This window comes from Phascolarctos cinereus, unplaced genomic scaffold (assembly GCF_003287225.1).
Source record: "Phascolarctos cinereus isolate Bilbo 61053 unplaced genomic scaffold, phaCin_HiC Scaffold_5;HRSCAF=322, whole genome shotgun sequence".
Taxonomy (NCBI): domain Eukaryota; kingdom Metazoa; phylum Chordata; class Mammalia; order Diprotodontia; family Phascolarctidae; genus Phascolarctos; species Phascolarctos cinereus.
The window spans coordinates 321,872,751-321,895,818 of NW_027555958.1; the positions used below are offsets into that span (position 1 = coordinate 321,872,751).

A 23,068-nucleotide genomic window follows, 5' to 3' on the forward strand; every position below is an offset into this window, starting at 1 on the left:
TTTGTAACCCCCAGAGTCTCAAACAGTGCTTTGCCTAATAAACACTTGCTTTTAATTGACTGAAGTGAGGGAGCTGGGGACTAGTGACTGTCTCAAAAATGCAGATGCTGATGAACACTTGCTACCTTAAACAGGGTGCTTAATTTCCATTTTCCAATTTTCATTCCAAGTGAAATGTTACTAAAATAGATCTTAAACCAGTCTTAGCCCTAGTCCCTAATCCCTCACGGTCATATGGGTATGACCCTGGGTTCTTGGGACACACACTGCCCCGGCCAAAGCCAGGGGAAGGAAGGCCAGCTAAACAATCCGGAAAGGCTTTGGAACGGGTCCTGTGTCTCTTGACATTTTTCAGTCGCTGCTATTTATGAAGACCATGATCTGGGGAATGGCGTTTGATTTGCTTTGGCGGGGAATCTCCCCACCCTGCCTATCACATAGACTCTTTAAACAGGAGAAATATAAGAAGTGTGCACGTGCTTCACTGAAATGCAACCTCTGCGAACACACAAGGGACACGGCCCCCGCCAAGCTCCATGTTAATGGAAGGTTTATGCATTAATGCTTCCCCACCTGCATTTTTATATTCCCCTAATCCAGAGGAGATGAGTTATCCTCCCCCCAACCCAACCCTTTCACATCTGAAAGTTACACTGCCCTAGAGTAAGACAGAGCGCACAAGGCCGGACGCAACTCCGTCCCGAGCCCAAAGACAGAGAAAGAAGGAAGCGTAAGACCAACCCCGCGCAGGCGCAACGCAGGCGCCCCGTCTCCCCTTCCTGGTCTCCTTCCCCTCCCCCTCCAACCCTGCCCAGCCCCGCCTCTCCAAGTAGAATATAGGAATATGATTGGTCTATTGGGCCGTCCATCTGACCTCTTTTCCCCCTCTTCGATCCAATTGGCAGCTAGGGAAGGGACCGACCCACTGTCCCTCGCCAACTCGGCCGAAACGCCGAATGATTGCGGCGGCGGCGATTGGCCAAGCTTCGGGATCGCGACCGGGCACTTCCGGTGGGGCTCCGCGGCTCCTTCCCTCCTCTCTCCCCCGCCCGCCCGCCTGTGCCCCTCTCTTCCCCCCTCCCCTTCCACCATGGCCGCCTCTGTGTGCTGTAAGGAGGAGCAGGTCCCCCGTGCCCCCTTATAGCGCTCATAGCCCCTCCCCAGCCCCCTAGGGGCCGGAGCCAGAGGGGTCCCACTCCCCATACCCTAGGGGCAGGAGCCAGAAAGGTTTGCCACCCCCCATCTCGGACAGGACTCCCCCCACTCCCAGCTTAGGGGGCAGAAACTTAGGGGTTCCTTTGCCCTCCCAGGGGCAGGAGCCAGAAGAGTCCCCCCTCCTTCCCTGCTGGGTCAGGACCCTTCCCTTGCCTTCTTTCCCTAACCTTAGGGAGAAGAACTAAAGGGGTTTCCCCTCCCCACCGCAGGGACAGAACCCAGAGGAGTCACCCCCTTCTCCCCCCCACCCCAGGGGCAGCCTCTTTCAGAGGAGGGGGTGGGGGGGGCAGGGACCCTTTCCCTCCCTCCCCCCCACCCTCTCTCCTGCCTTTCCCTCCTCGTGGTCCTCTAGCACCCCTCCCCCAGTTTCCCATTTCTAGGACTTCTTTCCCCACGCTTCCCATATCTCCCCACTTCTCCTGGCTCCAGCCATGGAGATACAGAAGGGAAAGGGAGGAGCAGCAACAGCTGCTTCGGGAACAGCAGCGGGAGGTGGAGGAGCGGGAGCAGGAGCCCCAGGAGGGGGGAGGCTGCTACTTTCCACCAGTTTGGATGCCAAGGATGAGTTAGAGGAGGTAGGTGTGGGGAGCTGAGAGATTGGGGTGAAGAGGGGGATTGGAGCGGATGTGGGGGCAAGGGGCACTTGAAAGAGTGGGGCAAAGGGGCCTTCCTTCCATTTTCTTCTAAGGGAACCCAAACTCTGCTCCAAATTTTCTATCCCAGGAGGAGGAAGTGTGGACCAACTTCCTGGGGCTGGTTGCCATAGTAACAGTAGTCAACATTGATATGGGGGTGGAGGTGAGAGACCTATTGAGCATCTCCCAAGTCATCCAGACTTCCTGACATTTCTTCTCACCTTGGCTATTCCCATGGCTAATTTATTTAAGACCTAGGCCTTTCATATTGATCTTGGAAGTGAACTGGAAGTACATGATCCAAAGCCTGGAGATGGCTGGGGGCTGATGGAACACTTAAGTCAGCTCTTGGGACCTCCCATTAGGCACACCATTGACTGGACTCTGGTGGCCTGGTTGCTAGGTGATGCCAACAAGACCTTTAGAATGGGTTTGGGCACCCAGGGAAAGCTATGGTGTCTGTTTACTTTTGCTCTGCCTCAAATGGGGTGAAGGACTGGGACTTAAGAGTCTCTCCCAGTGCCCCTGGTACCACACTCAAGCACAAGAATTCATTTTCATTCACTTAAACAAGCATTTATTAAGCCCCTGTTAGATGCAAGGCACTAAGCTAGGCCCTAGTGATACAAAAAAGGGGGGGGGAGTCCTTCCCCTCTTCCCCAAGAGTTTACATTCTAGTGGGAGGGACACTTTATGCAGATAAGCATACTAAGATAAGATATAATTTGAAGAGGAAAGGAGTGTACTAATTGAGAAATCTGGAAAGGCTTTTGAGGTGGCCTCTAAAATGAGTTTTGAAAGGAAGCTTAAGGATTAGAAAAAAGTATGAGTGAGGTGGGAGTGCATTCCAGCCTTGCAGGAAGATCTATGCAAAAGCATAGACAGGAAATGAAACACCTGTAAATAAGCAAGGAGGCCATTTTGGCTGGAATGGGCTCAAAGGGGTCTAATGTGAAATAAGCCTTTAAAAAAAAAAGGGTCGTAAAGGGACTTATATGCCATGCTGGAGATTTTATATTTTAGCCTAGAGGCAATAGGGAGCCACTGAAGCCTGAACGGAATGACTTGGCCAGGACTGTACTAATGGAAGATTATTTGGGACTAGAAGAAGGGAGATGGATTAGTAGGCTATCCCAGTAGTCCAAGTGAGAGGTGATGAGAGCCTGAACTAGGGTGGTGGCTGTATGAGTAAAGATAAGGGGACAGATAGGAGAGGTGACTTAGAATTAGCAAGACTTGGATATAAGTGTGAAGGAGAATGTCAAGTTTAGGATAATTGTCAGTTTACAACGTTGGGTGATTAGAAGGATGGTTTCTTCAACAAAAATAGGAATTTGGAGGAGGGATGGGCTGGGGGGAACATAAGAATTCCATTTTAGATATATTGACTTTGAGTTATTTATCAAGCAAGCTGTTGGTATTGGGAAACTGAAGTTTAGGACAGGGATTAGGATTCTATGTATAGAACTGAGAGTCATCTGCCTAAAAGTGAAAACTGATCCCATGGGAACTAATAAGGTCACTCAGTGGATATAGAGAGAGAAGAGGACCTAGAATTGGGAGGTCACCTGTGCTTAATGGATGGGACAAAGATGATGGCACAATGAAAGTGCCTGGAGGGACAACCAAAAGAATATCTGAAGAGCCTAGGGAGAACACAGGATGTGGGAAGAGGGAATGGTCCAGGTATCAGAAGCTAAAGATAGGTCAAGAAAATGAAGACAGAAAAGGCCATCAGATTTGATAATTGAGAGATCATTAGTAACCTTGGAGACAGTGGTTTCTTCAGGTGATGAAACAGAAAGCTGGATTGTAAGGAGTCTAGAAGTCATTGGGAGGTGAGGAAATGGAGGCACTGAGTATAGATGACTTTTTCTAAGTTTGTCTATGAAAGGAAAAAGAGAGGCAGATACCTTGAGGGTGTGAAAGGGTCGAGTAAATTTTTTTTTAAATTTTTTAAAGGATGGGGGCCAGCAGGCAAGGAGACAGGGAGAGATTAAAGATAGGAGAGAGAGAGAGAGAGAGAGAGAAAATGATGGAAAGGGCAAGCTCCCAGAGAGTACAGCAGGAGCTAGGATCAAGGACATGAATAAGGAGTTAGGCCTTTGGAACAGAGGAGAAGGAAATTGGGAGGTGATATCTAAGAATTTTGAGGTACAAAATAAGAGAAGAGGGAGCTCATGACAGATGGCCTGGTTTCACAATAGAAGAGGAGATGAGGACCTCTGCTGAGATGGATGAGGATTGAGGGGGAAGAAGGTGGATGGTGAAGTAATACATAATTGGGATTTGGCCAAGCATGCATGGCAGTGGGACAAGGAGTCAAGGTATATATGACAGAAGGTCAGATTTACTATGGGACAAAAAGGAGTCCAGAACAGGGGTAATGTATAGAAGAGCAGGAAGAGGTACAGTGTTGAAGGTCATGGGAAGGGTGAAGCATAGGTTTAGGAGTGAGGGAGAGATGGAAGGATGGGCAGTTTGAGGCAGAGAGGAATTTCAGAGTTATAAAAGGGGAAATGGGAAGCTACCAAGAAAGGGTCTGGGTTGAGTAGTGAGGTGAGTAGAGCCTTTGGGCTGCAGGTAGATGTTAACTCAGTGCTTGTGAAGAACAGGTGATCTTTCACACTCAGCACCACCTAAAGACTTTATAAGACCCAGGCCTGGATTTTGGCAGTTGAGCTATTTACTAGACCTCAAACCCTCCTGATACAGTCATCCAGGGACAGAATGGCTAAGTCTTTAAGGCCTGTTTTCTAGTTGTGCTACCATTTGTTAGCAGCTACAAGAAAGAAGGTAGAGCAATAGGTGAAATTCCTAGAGTTGGAATTTGGAAGAAACCTTAGATCTAGTTCAGCTCCCTTCATTTGATAGATAATGAAATAGAGGCCAAGAGAGGTTTTGACCCAAAGAGCCAAAGCCAGATCTTATATCTCCAAATCCAGTAATGATGGTCTTTGTTGAGAAAATGTTGAATTAGGGTTAAAAAGAGGCAGAAATGGTGGATAAAAAAAGAGGTTTGCAGATGACTGAAGAGGTGGTAACTCTTAATAATCCACAACAAAATTTTTCATTTTAACTGGCCTTCCCCAACCATTTACCATGCTTCTAAGCCAATCCTCCCTGGCATGCCCCACCCCCCCATCATTCTAGGTAGTAGATTAAGCAGACAGAATTTGGAAAATAAATATGCTTTTTAAAATAGCTTAATACATTCCCAAACTAAATAAAACTGATGTTAGCATTGCCCCATGGATCATCTTTGGTTTAAAAATGGCCTCTGCTCCATCAGCCAGCTATCACTTAACAATTATATAGCACTTTGAGATTAAGAAGTGTTCTCTTGACAACAAGCCTTTGAAGCAGGGAATTCAAGTATTGTTCTCCTCATTTTGTGATGGGGTTCAGAGAGGCTAAAATGACATGTCCAGATTTTCATAATTAAGAAGGATTAAAGCTGGGCCTTAGACCCAAGGTCTTCAGACTCTGACTCATGTCATGATACCTCACAGTGTTGTGCACCTGTTACGAGCCTAGTACTCCTCTTTTCTTTTTCTGTGGACAATTAAGTATTGTCTAGTTTTGTCAACTTGGGATAGAAAAGGAAAGATTTGTGTGGGAATCTGTGACTTTTCCCTATACCCAGACTGTGATGAAATTATCTTCTAGCCCAGGGGACCGTAACGTTTTCTTTTTTGTGGACCCCGTTAGCAGTCTGGTTAAGAAGCCCACAGACCCCTTCTGCAGAATCACGTTTTTAAATGCATAAAATTAAGTAAGTAGGATTACCAAGGAAATAAATTACATTGAAATACAATTTTCCAAATATAAAAAAAAAACCAACCCAGATGAAGAGCCCACAGATCTAGTCTTTGGTAGAACCAACATTCATCCATCCTGGCCCACACCTAGGGCAGCCTCCCATTCTGCTCAACTGAACCTCACTGGAGGAAATCAAAGGATGTATTTGCTAGTAAATGCAATGAGGATAGCAGCAGGGAGGAAGCATTTTTTTCCTTGCTCTTTTGGACTGTCTAGAAGTGAATTTTAAATGTTCCCATACAGGCAGTCTCTGTTTTCTTCTAATCTACAGATTTTTTTTCCCCCACCATGTCTCAAACATCCTTACTCCCTTCTTGCCCTCTGCCTTCACATTCCACCAAACTCAAGTTCCATTGTTTATTTCCTCTCCAAGGGCAGGGATTATGGCTTCTCCTCCCTCTTTATCTCCCTACAGTGCCCCAGCACAGGGCTCTGCACTTAGTGGGTACTCAGTGCATGGTGATGACTGGCTTCTGCTCTTTGTGGCTGTGGCTGTTTCTCCTTCATGATCTCATCTGCTGCCCAGGAATGCAGGGATAGCTTTCTATAAGGTCAGTCAGTGATTTGAGCACTCATACTAGGCCCTGGAGGAGGATAGTGAGGAAGGAGGCCCACTGTTTGCCTTGGAGGAGCTAAGTCAATGGCAGAGACAACATGCACCCACGAAAAAGCCCAAGAAAAGTTGAGAACCAAATGCATTAATACAAGCCAGAATGATCTATACATATAGGGGTTGCTGAATTGGATGGAGTATTCAGAGTCTAATTTGATTAGAGGGAAGGGTCTTTTAGAGTTCTCAGGTTTGGAACAGTAGTGAAGAATACCCCAGACTCACAAAATGGGAATTTCCCTAGGAAGTTTGACACTCTGGCTCCAATTCTTAGGAACCATCTCTATTCCTGATCAGCTTTCCTCATTCCTGGCTGAGAGAGGAGTTAGCCTAGTGGGGGACTGGAGCTTTAAGTAGTGCAAGAGTTGGGGACTTGTGGTTCCAAAGAAGTCAAATCTTTAGGCCATGAGCAAGATTCTGGGCAGAATTTGGGGAGTAATGGGTGAGGGTGAGGCAGAGAACAAGAAGAGGAGGACCTTCAGTAAGAACTCATCTTGGCGTTATAGGGAGCCCCTGGGAGACAAGAGGGTTGATATTTTTCAGTTTTGTTTCATTTTTTTAAAAGGTATACTTTCTTTGGCAAATGGTTTATGGATATGACACATTTGAGCACTGCTGTCACTGAGGAGTCCTATGTGCCCTTCTTTGATTTCTCCATGGCAGTGGAATTTGGTTTTTCAGGGCCACTGGTTTCCCTGAGACTTTTATTGCTATCTCCCTCAAGGAAGCAATATACACAGTTGCACCAGGGTATCCTCTCTGGTCCTACTCTCAGAACTCAACTGAATGAGGGACCAGCGAGGATGAAAGTAGAGAGGAGTCTTCCAGAAGGATGAACTGAGTATCAGTTCTGTAGAGATGACATACACCCCAAATCCTATCCCTTGTGGCTGTTATGGAAACCATGGTCAGGTAGCACTTAGTGCTAGAAAAATCAGACTAGAAGCTCCTAGAGACAGTAAATATTTGCTCAACCCTCTGAGGGACTGTCATGAAAGACTCACTCTGAGTTTACTGCAGCCAGCACACATCGGAGGTTATGATTGGATGTTTAAAATTGGGGTGGAGGAGAGTTCAGGAAAGCAATGTGACATCGGTGTGGCTGTCCACTACTTCTATCTCCCTGAAACATTTTAAATGAAACATTTCTGATTTAAAAGGAATTTCTCCCACACGGGGAGATAATAGTGTCATATTTTGATTCACTGTAAATAGACTGCTTTGAGGGAACCTATCACATGATGTCCTTATCCATCCATTGTATCCGATTTCTCATCCTTCCCATACCTCTGCTTCAAGAAGCCATTCCCTCCCTCCCCATTAACTTGTACAGTTGACTCTGCCCTTCAGGGGGTGTGGGCGAGAGCTGGAGAGACCCTGCCCAAGGTCTTTATGCTGCCAATCATATTTACAGACCAAACTATCTAGGGTTTAGGCCCCTTGCTTAGTTTAAACTTTATTAAATTAGGACCTTATTTTCCTCCCCACCCCCCCACCTCCACCTCCACCTTCCCTGCACCTTGTGTTTGCAGTGGGAAAGCAGGTTGGAGACCCTAGATCAGGGGTCGCTGCTCTTTTAAGGTCAGAGGGCTTAGCTTCTCTGTGCCATACAGTTTGGGGCTTCATTTGGGAATTGGTTGTTATTGGGGAAGCACCATCTTCTTGTAGTTCTTCTTGGGTTCAATTCTGAAAGGGTTTAAGTCTCCCCAAATCAATATGTGAATGTATTAATTGTCTAGCTATTATTATTTACCTCTCTTCTCCTTAGCTTCTTTGGATCAGTAAGGATTACCTCTTGGGAATAGGGATACTTTCTTGGTTCCCAAGAGGCCCAGGGGGCTGCTGCCTATTCTCAACGCCTGTCCACTTTCACTTTGCTTGAAGCTTTTCCTTGTTAGTAGAGAAAACCTGGTGGTTTTCAGCTTTGAACAACTTCACTTCCTTTGGGGTCCTGAACAGCTGGAGCAATTGTTACTATAGATATTTAAAGATGTTCATGGGAAGGCACAAAGAGAGTGAACATTCAACTGGGTGTTCTTCATCAGTGGGAGCTTTTCTTTCACTCCCCTTCCCCCTTCTCCACAAAGTGCTGGAGCTGGCTGGTGGTAGGTAGCCCAGGGGAATGGGGGATGGGGGTGGGAATCACAGCTTGACTTGCATATGATTTCATACCTCCCCCTTCTTACACCTATGCAAGTGCAATTTATTCCTGTTTGGCACACACTGGTCTGACCTACTTTGGTGTATAGTTAGGCCTCAGGATTGGAGGCAGGCAACTGCTCTGGGATCATGTGAAGTTTTGATGTGGCCCTCTCCTTCTGTTGACCTTGAACAAGTATAGACCATGGGCTCCTTGGGGTGAGGGGCAGTGGTTAAGATGAGGTGCTGACCTTTCATTCTTAACCCATTTGTCCCTGTTGCTGAGTTGGTTATATATATGCTGAGTGGGGCCTACAGAACCATCCCTGAACAAAAAATGCTTCGTGATGAACCATAGCATCAAACTGAAGATGGAAGTAAATCTAGTCACTTCTTCCTGCCCGGTCCCTCTTGGGTTTCACCCCCTTCTAGCAATAATAGGATAAGCAGTGAAAAACTCCTCAAACAGATTTGGGGTTAATTTCCAAGGCAAGGACAAAAGGGCTCAAAATGATTAGGGTGGTGGGAGAGGCAAAGTTCCTGGGCTTGACTTTGAATCTATGCTGTATTTACTGAAGTTTGTTGTTATTAGATGTGGTAGAAGAATCAAAGCTTTCAAAGGTCAGGGAACAATGGCTCAGTAATTAACAGTACTAACTGCATGCTAGATTTGCTACAGAGTAGAGCCTCTACATGTGGGTCTAGGCAGAACCCCTTGTGGTTTTTGGTTTGGTATATTGTGTTTCTTCAATACATTTTTTCATACCCATACTCTGTTTTTCCTTCACCTCTCTGCAGCGTTTGGAAAGGTGCATGAGCATCGTGACATCAATGACCAGTGGTGTCTCCGAGAGAGAGGCCAATGATGCCCTCAATGCCCATGTGAGTCCATTAGCTACTTTCTCCCTTGGACTTCTGCTTGTTGGGAAATAGGACCAAAAACATGGAACAGCTGACAGGGAATTGGGTGACAAGTTCAAACCCTCTTTCAGTCACATGCTAGATTCAGTCCCTGGGAAGGCCCCTACATTGCTTTGACTAATATGATGCTACTTCACATTTGTATAGTGTTTGTTCTATTTATCAAAACATATGTTATCTCATTTGAGCCTCCAGCTGCTCTAGGGTGTAGCAGATATTATCCCCATTTTATGGGATAAAGAAGCAAATCCGAAAGGCTAAATGTCTTGCTCAGATTCAGTTTGTTGTGACAGAAGACCCAAATCTTATCTCCTTCAGTCTTCTTTGCACTATTCTACCTATCTTTCCTTAGCTCCATCTTGCACTGAAGGGCATTAGTGTGTAGATCAGAGATAGTGACATCATTTTTCATTCTAAACACTTCTCCCAGCCCCAAGTAGTACCTAGCTGGCCTACAACTCCTCTTGGGGAAAGTAGTAGGACCTTCCCTACTTTCCCCTAAGAAAGCAAAGGCAGCTAGGTGGCGAAGTGGATGGAGCACAGGCCCTGGAGTCGGGAGGACCTGAGTTCAAATCCGGCTTCAGACACACAACACTCACTAGTTCTATGACTCTGGACAAGTCACTTAACCCCAATTGCCTAAAAAGGAAGGAAGGAAGGGAAGGGAAGGGAAGGGAAAGAAAGAAAGACAAGGCTCACACCCTCAGAAAGAGTGCTCCATTCCTGCTGTCACTGATCTATGATTTACATCCACACAGATTGGAGGGGAGGGGTCTACATCCAACTTAGAGAGATTTCTCCTCCCAAGCTCTCCAGGAGTCACAAGGTTTCTGGGAGGATTTGTTTCTAAAATTGACTGGCCTGTGACTGACAGCTGTTCTTTCTTTCCTCACATCCAGGTGTGCAAAGGTCCTCCCCAGCATGAAGAAATCTGCCTAGGACTCTTTACCCTTGTTCTTACAGAACCCAGCCAAGCTCAGAAGGTAATATTCCCACCCACAGCTCTGTTCTTTCCAGATGTGATCGTGACCTATGGAGCTTACCTGACAGAGATAGGCTGGGCAGTCTCCTGCTTTGTGGATAGCTCTGTGGCAGGCAGGCAAGGGGGAGAAAGTAGATAAAGCTTCTTTCTCTCTCTCTCTCAGCCTCTTATCTTTCTCCTTCATTTTTGTTCATTATCTTCTCCCTACCATCCCCTCATTTTCTAAGTGCAGTCATTCTGTTATTCTCATTATTGGTCAGCCTCTGCCTAGGGTGTCACACCTAGCTTTAGACTCCAGTGCTAAAGAGGATCAAGAAGGTTGCAGAGAAGCCAAAAGGTAGTAAGAGGGTTGGAAAATCAGGAACCACGAGGAAAGCTAAACTGGGATTGTTCTGGGCAGAGAAAGCCAAGCAGAAACTCAGTAAGAGTTGCTAAGTCAGGTCAGGGTTCTTACACAAAGGAGAGTGACCTGTAGATTTGGTCTCTCCCCAAGGCACTTTACAATATAACATGCTTCAATTGCGTCATGGCAGGGTTTAGATGAGCCGTTGGAAGAACGTAGGCTGATTGAGGAAGCACATTGCACTGCTTCTGGGGCTTTCTATAAACCAAGATTCTCATCTCTTTGGGATAGCCTAAGTGGAGTCCTTGGGAGGCATGGAAATAGACTGAATAAAACCGACCCTTCAGAGTGCCTCAGACCTGTAATTTTCCAGTGAAGTGTCATCTTCTCCTTCCTAATAACTTGCTTTCTGCCTGTGTTCTATGGAGTTTTACTTACCAAAAAAAAATAAAATAAAATACAAAAAAAAAGGTGGGGCAGCTAGGTGGCACAGTGTATAGAGCCCCTGGCCTGGAGTCAGGAAGACCTGAGTTCAAATCCAGCTTCAGGCACTTATTAGCTATGTGACCCTGGACAAGTCACTTCACCATTTGCCTCAATTTCCTCATCTGTAAAATGAGCTGGAGAAGGAAAATGCAAACCACTGCAGTATCTTTGCCAAGAAAACCCTAAAGGGGGGTCATAAAGAGTCAGATAGGACTGAAATGACTGAACAACAATCAGCAAAAAAGAGTTTGGAATGGGGAGTTCAGTGGTTTCCTCTCATCATCCTGGGTTCCTCCCAGAGCAAGAACCAAAGGAAAATAATGATAGATAGCATTTATATAGCACTTTAACATTTGCAAAACTTTACATGTTATCTCACTTGATCCTCACAATGACTCTCTAAGGTAGGTACTATTATTAAAACCATTTTACAGACAGGGAAACTGAGGCTGGAGAAAAGTTAGGTAACTTGCTTGGGGTCACACAGTTAAGCAAGTGTCTGAGGCAGAATTTCAATTCAGATCTTCCTGACCCCAAGTCTAGCACTCTACCCAGTATGCCACCTAGCTATTTGGATCAAGGGTAAGGTGCCTGTGGACCCCACAGATCTGAGTAGAGAGCCCAAAGGTGGGGAAAAGAAACAGATGTGTTTGCATTATATTCAGCAGAGGTGTCCGCTAAAGTCAGGTCTTGGGGGAGGGGAGACTGTTGTTCAGTGCTAGGCTTCCTTTGAGTTCCCAGGCCTGGTCAGGCTGCCCTGTGGCTTGGACCTTATTGAGGCAAATTGCCATTTCATTTCAATCCTAAATATGTCATCTGGAGTGTTACAGACGAACAGTTGACCCCGGTTTGGTGTTCACAAGCCACACCATGATCTAGTCAAGTCCCTCTCATTTTAATCCTTGCTAGCAAGCTAGGAGATGGGGGTGAGAGCACAGTCGTGTTGTGCTAGAGATGGGATTTGGATCTGGGTTTCTGTTGTGTTTTTTAAAATTGCAATTGACGTCTAATTTAGTTACTTATGCAATTAGTTTTTGCCTATTGGAAAGTGAGTAATTTTTTCAAAGCTGAGATGTGAATCATAGCAGGTAATTGCAGATAAGTAAGGCTTGCTGATGGGAGTGCTCTCAGCTTTTCTGGCTGGCCCTGGCACATTGGAGCATGCAGAGCTGGCACTGCAAATGCTTATCTGGTGCTCCAGCTTTCCCAGGAGACCAGCATGTCTCCTATCCTTTTAAAAGGAGCCCCGTTTCCATGGCACACAGAAAGAAACAAAGCCTCGGAGTGCTGAGGCATATGGAACTCCAGGCTGGGCAGTAGTTTGGCCACAGGACCAAGATTCAAACTCAGAGAGCCCTCTGGGTCCTGATTCAGTCTCTCTGATCTTCTCCGTATCATTCCAATTTTAGTCTGTGTGCTGCTGAAGCAAACCCCCTGATCCAGTCACCAAGCACAGCCTCAGATCTGACCTCTTGGACACAGGGAGGTGCAGACTGAAGGCCAGTTGGAGAAGAGTCTTTAGGGGAGTGAAAAAAACATAGGCAGGGCTGAGGGAGGGGTGCCGGAAGACAGGGTGACTCATGAGGGGCCTGGAGCCACATCAGGGTTTGGTTGAAGAGTCAGCGTCTCATCTCCCTTGGGCTCTAGCCTTCCCCAGAAGGGGTGACCATTTTCTGAAATAGCCCATCCTCCTACCCCAGGTTGTTTGTTGTTGTTGTTGTTGTTGTTTTTCTTCTGCAGGGCCATGGAGTGGGGGATGTTGCGTAAATGAAAATAATGGTGTTGGGCTGCACTTTAGAGCTGAGGGGCTGTTTTCCAAGGGCTTATTTGGACTTAACTCTGCCTTTGGAATGTCTGTGAAACCTCAGAACTGATTTAAGAATCTGTTCTGTGAGTCTTCATTGGCTGGAGACTTGGTGGGATGGTGTCAGAGGAGACTGAATCTTGAATTTGTTAGAAACCTGCTCCAAGAAAGTGAGGAACTGAATAGGCCCTGGTCGTCACTGGCAGGCAGAAGTCATGAGGCCCTAAGGCTGACCCTCCAGGATGTGCAGCTAGCTAGGTTTGAATTAAGGCTGGAGAGGTGTTTTCCTTCAGTGGTAGCATTCATCAGAAGGAAAGGAGATAGTAGTGATTACCAAAAAAAAAAAAAAGGAATGAGGTAGGTTATAGGCATTTAGCACTCTGAATTTGAAATTGCCCCCTGAACAGTCAGTAATAATAATATTATAGCACTTGAAGGTTTGCAGAGTGCTTTATAAACATCTCATTTATGCTCACATCACCCCTTGAAGACAGATGATGTTGTTATGCCCATTTTGCAGATGAGGAAACTGAGGCAGACAGTGATTAAGTGACACCTGCCCAGGAACATACAGCCAGTAAGTATATGAGACTGGATTTGAACACAGGCCTTCTTGACTCCATGGAGGCAGCTAGCTGGTGAAGTGGATAGAGTCAGGAAGGTCTGAGTTCAAACTGCGCCTCAGATACCAGCTGTTTGATCCTTGGGTAGGTCACTTAATCACTGTCTGCTGAAGTTTCTTCATCTGCAAATTGAGGAAAATAAATAGCATGTACTTTTCAGGGTTATTGTGAGGACCAAAAACGTGAGATTTGTGAAGTACTCAGCATAGCTCCTGGCTTAATAAACACTTGTTGATTGCCTTCCCTCCAGGTCCTGCACTCTATCACCTGTGCCACCTAGCTGCCTCGAGGCCACGTGTGGCCCTCTAGGTTCTCAAGTTTGGCCCTTTGACTGAATCCAAACTTCTCAGAATAAATCCACTTAATAAAAAATAAACAAATAAAATTTGTTGTGTAAAACTTGGACTCAGTCAAAAGGCCACACCCCAGGACCTAGAAGGCCTCAGGGCTGCAGGTTCCCCACCCCTGTTTTATATACCCTATGGGTCTGTTTCTCACCCTGTGTCCTCCTTTAATGAAATATAGTGGTAGATGTTGCTAGGATTTAGGATGTTGATAGAGGGGGTGGTGTCCAGCTATCTCCTGAGATTCTCTGCTGGTGCTAGAGTTTGATGAAGGCATCTCTAAGGTAGCAGGGCTTCTCGGGGGACTCTTGGGCATTGAGTAGAGGCTAGCATCTGTCCCAGTGGGACAGCTTCTTGTGTCTTGTCTGGAACTGTCAGGGCACAGGGCCAAACTCGTCCTTTGTGTCAGTCACACCTATACTCTTCATGCCCCCGGCACCATTCTCTTCAAGCTCCCTGTTCTTCCTCCATTTTGCCTGCCTACTCCTCACCTTACCCAAAGTTTTCCTTCATCTGCTTCTCTCCCAGGCCACCTGATAAGCCTGGCACACAGATTGTCAGGGTGACTAACAGCATGAAGAGTGGGACGGTCATCCTAGCCAGTTGCCATTTGGTACCAGTGGTTATAGTTGAAAGTATAGAAGCCTGTACTTTCTGCTGAGGCAGAATGCTCAGGGCAGCATGAATCTGTCCTTTGAAACCCCTGAGAAGAAGCTATCTCCCACCCTTGACATCCGCCTCTCTGGCTTGAGTATGCTTTGTGTTCAGTATCAACTGAAAATAGGTTTTTACTCTTAGTTGGATAAAACAGGGCTGCATCTCTGTCTCCAGCCAGGGTGCTGCCTGCCCTGTCTCAGCCTCCTCACATGTTCGCTGCCTTGCTTGTGGCACGTAGTGCTGAGATGGCTCCTCAGATATTTGTAGGTTGGCAGCAGCTGCCTCGTCTTGCCCTTTAACACCTCTTTGTTGCCTCGTTTGCAGCCATAAACTCCCCATTCTCCTCTTTTACACATGGGTAAGGAAAAATCAGACTTAGTGTGGGAAGGGGTCATGATACAGAAGAAGTTTAAGGGTGTCTGAGTGTCTGGTATCTGCTCAGTTCATTTGTGATTTACTCTGAGTAGCTGAGGCAAGGCTCAGGGACAGACAGAAATCTGGGGATCCCCAGGTATTTGATGTTTGCTCAGATCAGCGGTGACAGGGATGAGGGACAAAGGACTAGAACAATAGGAGGGAGTTAATTGCTGGGCCTCCAGTTTCCTCTGAGATGGTGGGGAGGGCATGTAGCAGAGAAACTATGGTGGCTAAAAATGCGTTCAAATACTCTTCCCTTTTCTATGTACCCTCTCCTCCACCCCTCAACCCCACTCCTGCCAACACACGTTGCCAGCACCTTCTTTTCCTTCCCTGCCTAATCTTGGTAGCCTTTCTTCGACTAGCTGGGAAACTGGTGTTGTATCCACCAGTGAGCGTACCTCCTACTGGCCTACTGACAAAAAACAGAGCCATCTCTTTCTTACTCTTTCTATGCCGCTTAGAAGGCGAGGAGCCCCAGCCCTGTACAGGAGGTTCTCTGCTGAGCGTTTCTACAGGTAGCACAGATGAGATGATGAATATAGAGCCCCGGGAGCAGTGACACACCCCCTCTGGAGATTATAGCCAAGAGAGGGTCTGACACTGGCATGCTCCCCTCTCTAGTGGTTAAGTAGTGGGCTATTCTGGGATCTTTTCCCCCAAAGACCAGTAGTTAAACATTGATCATATCACTAACACGGGGATGATGCTCTGTCTCCTGTCCCAGTGGCCCCTGTCTCTGTCCGTCTCCCAGAACCTTATGTATTTGGCCAAGTTGGCTCAGTTCTAGAAATCTTCATTAGAATCTTGTTGTTTGTGCCCAGAGCATCATACGGTTCCGCTGTGACCTTTGAGTAGCAGATGAAAAGCAGGTGGCCCCTTCCTGGCTTTGCTCACCACCCAGCCTCAAGCAGTGCAGCACTTCCTGAAAAGATAGGCGAGGGGCAGAAATGAGTTCAATGTGGCAAGCTTTCCTGCCTTCTTAGTGGCTAGTTCATGTCCCCTTCTCCAGTAGAACCTCATTAAGCCAGTGGCTCCCATCTGCTACCCTATATGAAAAAGCAGGGAATAAGCACAAAAGGAAAACTCTGGGATGGGCACCTTTTGGAGAGTTGGGGCGGCTGTGGATGATGAAGGGCTTGCCCTCTGCTTGTCTGATCCCCTACACCACCCTTCACCCTGTCCCTCACTTCACAGTGTTACCGAGATTTGGCCCTAGTTAGTCGGGATGGCATGAACATCGTCCTCAACAAGATCAATCAGATCCTTATGGAGAAGTATTTGAAGCTGCAGGATACCTGCCGTACCCAGGTGAGACGGAGGGGGAGGGGGAACGGCAGAAAGAGAGAGGTGAGAGGGGCCTTTGGAGGGACCTGGGGAAGGAGTTGAGAGCCCTTGCGTCAGTGCGCCTGCGTGCTGATGTGCCTCAAGATCAGCCTTGTTCTCATCTTTTCAGGTTTCACCTTGCGGTGATCGTTTTATTTTTCTTGTAGTTGGTGTGGTTGGTCCGGGAATTGGTGAAAAGTGGGGTTCTAGGAGCTGATGGTGTTTGCATGACATTCATGAAGCAGATTGCAGGTGAGTCTGTGGGGAACTGGAAGGAGAAAGAGAGGGTGGGAGAAGTTCAGGAAAGTGAGGAAGTGGGAATGATTGAGGAATCATTAGCCTGATTACAGGCATCTGTTTGGAACTAGATAACAATAAGGGGTTGGTTTAAAATCTCAGGGGAGCTTCTACTTCTGCCTCAGTTTCCCTTCCTCTACCCTGTTTGGGGCCCAAAAGGAGACTTCTTGTCCACTCGAGTCAACCATTACCCCAGGGTTTCTTGGTAGCCAAGACCAGGAAAATAGGGAGAGCTGGAGAATGATGATCATGCTCTCAGTATTCCCACCGCTAGCCAAACTCCACCCTCGTATTCCTGTCCCTTCTGCCTACCAGTTGTGACGTCTGATGGGGGCCGGCCAGCAAAGGGACACACCATGTCTCCATGGCACAAAGCAGACCTTGACATTTAGGTTTAGATATTGTCAGCATCTGTGCCATCTGTCCCAGCAAACCACGTAGGCACTGTGATTGGAAAGGTCTGCCTTTGCCATTCACCCAGATCCCCTAGGATGCATGCAGGCCAGCTGTGTAAAGGGACACTTGTAGATGATCCTGTCGTTTTCCCATTTTGACTTAATGGGCTTCCCATGCAGGCTTTTCTGATGCGTGATGGATACTTTGGGTGTTTTCTGGGTACTATAACTTGTATCAGCAAAAAACTTTTTTAACATTGAATATTTTTCTTGGGGGAGAGGGTTGCCCTGTGATATCATTGTGATAGTGTCCTATCTCCTGGCACCATTTCCTTTCTTGGGACCCTCAATCTGCCCATGTCAGCCTCAAGATTTTAGCTTGGCTTTTCTGCATTCTCATCCTGCCCCAAGAAATGGAAGTGAGTACCAACTGGAAGGGACATTAGAAACCATGACAGAAAGAGACACATCATAGCCTGTGGCGAGGCTGAACGCAGGCCTTGGGACATCTGCAGCTGGAACAAACTACCTCTGCTGTCCTGTTTGTGTATGAGCCGACCTGTTCACCTCCACCCTCACCCAGTCCCTAGCTCCTGGATCCTTTTCAAACCCCCCAGTTCATTCCATTCTGTGCTGAATAGGAAAGTCTGTGGCTTCCAGGGAAGTCCACATCCCTCCTTGGTTGATAGTCGAGGGCTAGTCAGAGTACCAGGAGAACAGAGCATCTTAATTCTAGCTCTCGGGAAGGAAGTTGTAGGATGGGGATTCTGGGATCCAGAGGAAGAGGTGAAGGAGATCACTTTAGCATAGTCTCAATGTTTGGTCCTATTCTGATTCTCCATTTTCTCCCTCCTTTGGGGTCAGGTGGAGATGTGACTGCAAAAAACATTTGGCTGGCGGAAAGTGTTCTGGAGATCCTGACAGAGCAGAGGTAGGGTCTGGCCTGAGGGGGGTGGGCTGCACGCTGGGTGTGGTGCTGGGCACGAGCAGGGAGATCTTGTAGCTTCCGTAACTGAAGAGGCTGAGGAGGTAGAAACATTTAAGATTAAGATGAGCTAGAGGGAAAGGAGAGAGCAAGAAGCGTTCTGGGTATGAAGGGTGGTAATTGATGGGGCTAGCAGCAGGGTCCAAGGGAGCAGCGTCCTTGCCAAAATACCCCTAAGCCCAGAGAAAATCAGTTTAATCTGATAAGGGTTTATTTTTGATCCAGACCTCCTTGGAATGTTTGTCTTTAGGTGGGAGGGGGAGGGAGTTCAGCTGGGTGCCAGCCAAAGGCCTGGCAGGTATCGAGCCTGCTTTCCACCTCGGCTGTCGGTCCCATGGTCATAGTTAGGGAATAAAAGAGAGCCCCTGTCTGAGCCCCTTCACCTGCCCAGAGACAAAAGCTGTTTTTGCAGGACTGTTTGTAAAGCTGCCATGGAGTAGCAGATAAAGCGCCAGGGAGACCGTCTCTGTGACCAGGGCAGGTCACCTACCCTGTCGGTGCTTTAGGCCACCCTTGATGACTATAAGTCACAAAGAAGGTGCTGACTTGTGTTGGTAGTAGGAGTTTGCTTCTCTGTCTAGTCCCTTTTCTTGTGCTTGTTTGAAAGGGTCCAGATCCCAAAGGATTTAGTGAAGACCTTGTCAGGAGGAGGCCCAGGAGCACTCAGGGCTTTCTGGCCATTGCTTTTCTCCCACGAGAGTGGAGGGCCAGAAATATGGGTGTTTGACCCTGTTGCTGACCCCTTTTATTTATACACCCATCTCAAGTCCTGGGGTCAGAGGTCAGCTTCCTGAGCTGTGTGTGGAAGCCATGATAGCGAAAGACTAAAAGGTGGAAACTGGAAAGACAGATGCCTTTTAAATCCGCCTTTCTTTGCGGGTCCATTCTCCCTGAGGCTCCTGCAGTAATGCTGGGAGCTCATTAACAGGGAGACTTTAAGCAGCTTCTCTAACAGTCAACAGGTTCTTCCTAGGCATGGCTGCCTGTCTCAGCCTGCGGTGCAGTGCCACCTAGTGCCCAGACTTGGTGCAGCGGGCACCTTGGGCTGCTGAGAGGAGCCCTGGGTGCTGGAGACTCTGGCAGGTTCTCTCTTGAGCCTCACTCTTGTCTGGGTCTCTCCTCTCCCCTTCTGTGTGGTGGCTGTTGGTGTCTTGGGTTCTGGTCTAGTAGACTTTCCTCTTTGGTGGCCTTGGCCCTTAAATTAATTATTAATTGATTGATTAATTATTAATTATTAAATTAATTGTGTCCACAGAGCAGACATAAAAACATCAGACCATCTTCCAGCATTTTCACCCTCTCTGTTTCCCTTCCAAGACTTGTTGAGGCTATGGTGTCAAAGGTGACAGTTATGAGGAGCAGTTACTCTGATGTCATTTGCTGCTGCTTATATTCTTCTTCAGGAAGCGGTTCCAATATATTTCTCTGCTGTCAGGATGTTGCTTAACTGGATTAAATTCCTCTTTGTCCTGTTTTCTGACAGGGTCACTAGATCTTTTTACATTTTCTTGTATCGGGATTTAAGAGTCAGGAGCCAAGGTCCCACCCTGAGAGTCTTCAGTGAGCAGTTAATAGGAGTTAAAAGGACCTTAAAATGGTCTTTGTGGCCTCTCTGTCCTCCCTTTCTCCCAACTCTCCTCAGTATACCAGCAAACAGCCAAGTCTTTCATCACCCCTTCTCCCCAGGGAAATGCCCTGACTCCTGGGAAAGTGGGGCTTGGCCACCAAGATCATGTTCCTCTTTTCAGCTGATGATTTAGGGCAAGTGATTCACTCATTGTTTGGGGGATGGGATCGGTGGCCTTTATGATTTAGAGCAAGCACTGCTCGACACAGAGATGATGGATGGGGGCACCAGACTGGTATGGTATGTTGCAGGAACAAGGGACACAGCCAAGGGGCCCAGTGGCTACTGTAGCTTGTCCTAGTAGTGGTTTATTTTAGCCACAGAGTTATGAAGGGAATCAGGTGGGGATCTCTAAATGGGCTTAACAGTGTCTTTGTTTCACCCTGAACTACTTTACTCTGGATTCTTTCTGCTTTTAAGCTTCTAAGCATCAGAGTAGCCTAACCCCAAGCAGAGTAGGGGAGGTATCTGAGCCTTCAGGCTTGATACTCTGTGGAAAGAATGACAGGAGCACCTTGTATAGCTCAGATCCCCCTGAAGGGACTGTTACTCTATCCTGCCCCACACTCATATCTCAGGTGCCTCCATTCTTACCCTCAGCAACAATATTAGCCATGGATAGAGGACCTGACTAGAAAAATGTAATGGAGGGGAGAAGAGGAGACGCATTCTTGGTCCTTGAGAAACTTGTAATCTAGTTTGGGAGGCATAAAAACAACTTAGAAAGCAATATATAATCAACTGTAATAGTTACAGGCTAAGGAGACCTGGTTTTCATCCAGCACTTCTCTTCATTGGGTACCAGACAGAATGAGTTAGGAAGCCCTGGTCACTGTGTATAGGGAGTTGTGAAAATGCCTGGCAGTGCTGATTCAGGGGAACATCTTAGAAGCAAACCTGCCATACTCGAACAGTATCCAGGAGTATGGGCAGATCTGGACCGGGCAGAAGTGCCATTGTCCTCCCTGCCTTCTTGCCTCCCTGCAGAGAGTGGGTGCTGAAGAGCAGCATTCTTATTGCCATGGCGGTGTACACCTACCTGAGGCTCATTGTAGACCACCATAGCACAGCCCAGCTTCAGGCTCTTCGGCAAAAGGAGGTGGATTTCTGCATCTCACTGCTTCGGGAGCGGGTAAGAGAGAGCCGCCAGCCCAAGGAAAGGTCTCTGCACACAGAGGCAGACCCACACCTCCTCTCCCCCTAGCCCTTACCCCATCTACAGGGAAAAGGGAGAGGGCGTTGGCACCATCAGGGTATGTTTAATGGGGAGTCTGTCCTAAGCAAAAGCTGGGAAGAACTTTTCCATAGCCAAAGACCTCTGAGCCTCAATCTCAACCCCAGCTCTCTTCCATAGAAGAGTTCAGAAACTGAGATCCAGGGGCCAGCAGAAATCACCCAACTTTACTACCCTCCCCTCCTCTTTCCCTCCCTAGAACACGCTGTTCCTTCTTCCCTCTAGCAGGTAAACAATCTGTGTTCTCTCCCCCACCCTCTTTTCCCTTTCCCCCAAGTTCATGGACTGCTTCATGATTGGCCGGGACCTGGTGCGCCTCCTGCAGAACGTTGCTAGGATACCAGAGTTTGAGCTGCTATGGAAAGATATTGTCCATAACCCTCAAGCCTTGAGCCCCCAGTTCACAGGTAAATAGCAACTGGGACACTCTCTCAGGGAAAGATGGAGAGGTTGAGGAACCCATCAGTGAGAATAGAGAAGTTGGGGTAGAGAAGCAGTGAAGCTGATGGGTGGAAGAACCCTGAGAGGCAGCTGAGCAACTCAGAACAAGCAAGTCTCTGCTGAAGCCCAGCCAAGTTGTAGAGCCCCAAAAAAGGGAGAACAACTCACATGGATGGGGAAGAGGGAGATCAGGGAGTGACACTCTTCCTAATCCAAGGCTCTGGAGGTACTGGTTGCTAATTTTGTCAAGGGAAAAAGGTAGGGCAGAGAACTGTGATTACTACTTTCCCAGCAAGTCTTTGGCTCGGGTGGTGAGCTGCTGGCTTGTTCCCAGATTCCTTCTCTGGCCGGCAGGGGAGTTTGGAGGGCAGCACGTGAGGCTGAGTCAGTGGAGGGGCTTGTCTTGGCAAGGCCTTCAGGGGGAGGAGGCCCCCTCACTTTCAGCAATGTTGTCACCAGTCCCAGGGGCCCAGCCTGCCCAGCAGTCTCTTTGGGGGAAGGAAGAGACTCTTATTTGCTTCTCCCAGATCAGGCATGGACCTGACCTTGTCCCCTTCCCCTTCCAGTCTCCAGGGTCCCAGCTTACTCCCTGAGCAATAGAAAAAGCCAAATAGGGCTTGGACTTCAGTTGATAATTTCCTTCTCCCCTATCTAATATTAAGCCAGCATTCTGAGACCTAGGAAATCGTAAGAGACAGGAGCACCAGTACAGGCCAAATAAATCCTTAATCCTAAATGTCCGGTGCTGTTAGACCTGCACTGGGAGCTGACCCTCCAACAGGAGAGATGGAGTTGTCTGATCTGACCTCCCCACAAGGCCTCAGATTGGGCTACAGAAAAGGTGAAGAGAGAAAGTGCTACTATGTGTTTGGGGAAGTTTCCTTCCAGTGCGTGGTGATATGTAGATGTTGATCAAGCTCCCCCCAAATACAGGTTCCTGACCTCCCTCCTCCACCCCCCACACTCCATTCTTTTCACTTGGAGTTGACGCTTTGCTTGGCCCTGTGGAATGTGCTGACTTTGCTTCATCCAAAGACAGCGTTCGCTTAGTGACAGGAGGAGTATCCTTTGAAGGGAGCACAGAGTGCCCACTCGGTCCCTTCTCTAGCCCAGATCTTCCTTAACAGCAAGTCTTCTTGCTTTGGAGCCCTGGCCCAGACAAACCAGTTTTCCTTCCGTTCCCTTTGGCCCTCACATATGTGTTTGCTTCTCTTGGTGCAGGTGTCCTACAGCTCCTCCAGTCAAGAACATCCAGAAAGTTCCTGGCTTGCCGCCTCACCCCGGACATGGAGACCAAACTCCTCTTCATGACATCCCGGGTACTTTGAACTGTTCTGGAAGAGGCCCTGGCCCTTCCCGCCCTCTTCTATGAGGCAGCCGTCAGGGTCCGACATGGCCTGGAATTCCAGGCACAGGGGTCCTGGCTAGAGGGGGGAAGAGGGCCTTTTGGATTGCCTGAATGATTGTAAATTCTCAAGAGGAATTCCACAGAAATGTAGCCAGTCCCAGTGATTGAAGCCATCCACAGACCTATTTTTCCTTCCCTTCCTCCATTCTACTTTCTTTTTGGGGACCCTTTTCCCCTGCAGCTAGGAGCAAGAAGAAGACAGAACTTTTCGGGTTTTGTGTACCATTTAGGGTATAAGGTGTTGGGGGTGGTACAGGGATGATTGATGGGTTTACCCATCACTTGGAGGATGCCACAGATATTTGAACATTGTACATCCTCACCCAGACAGCGCTGTATTCAACACAGAATAAGAAG

At 47.6% G+C, this 23,068-nt stretch overlaps 1 protein-coding gene across 3 annotated transcripts in view; it reads left to right on the top strand.

Annotated features, from left to right (window-relative positions):
- Positions 1–983: 983 nt before the first annotated feature.
- The window catches only part of INTS3 (integrator complex subunit 3), a 38,410-nt gene continuing 16,325 nt past the window's right edge, over positions 984–23,068 (top strand). The window contains exons 1-9 of one of the 3 annotated variants that reach the window (XM_020991730.2): positions 984–1,790; positions 9,220–9,303; positions 10,242–10,325; positions 16,196–16,309; positions 16,492–16,576; positions 17,881–17,947; positions 20,616–20,760; positions 21,140–21,269; positions 22,525–22,622. In XM_020991730.2, coding sequence (XP_020847389.1) covers positions 1,647–1,790; positions 9,220–9,303; positions 10,242–10,325; positions 16,196–16,309; positions 16,492–16,576; positions 17,881–17,947; positions 20,616–20,760; positions 21,140–21,269; positions 22,525–22,622 — 951 coding nt within the window. In that variant the 5' untranslated portion in view covers positions 984–1,646. The remainder of the gene's footprint in view (positions 1,791–9,219; positions 9,304–10,241; positions 10,326–16,195; positions 16,310–16,491; positions 16,577–17,880; positions 17,948–20,615; positions 20,761–21,139; positions 21,270–22,524; positions 22,623–23,068) is intronic. The other 2 variants (XM_020991729.2, XM_020991728.2) reach the window with 2 other exon arrangements.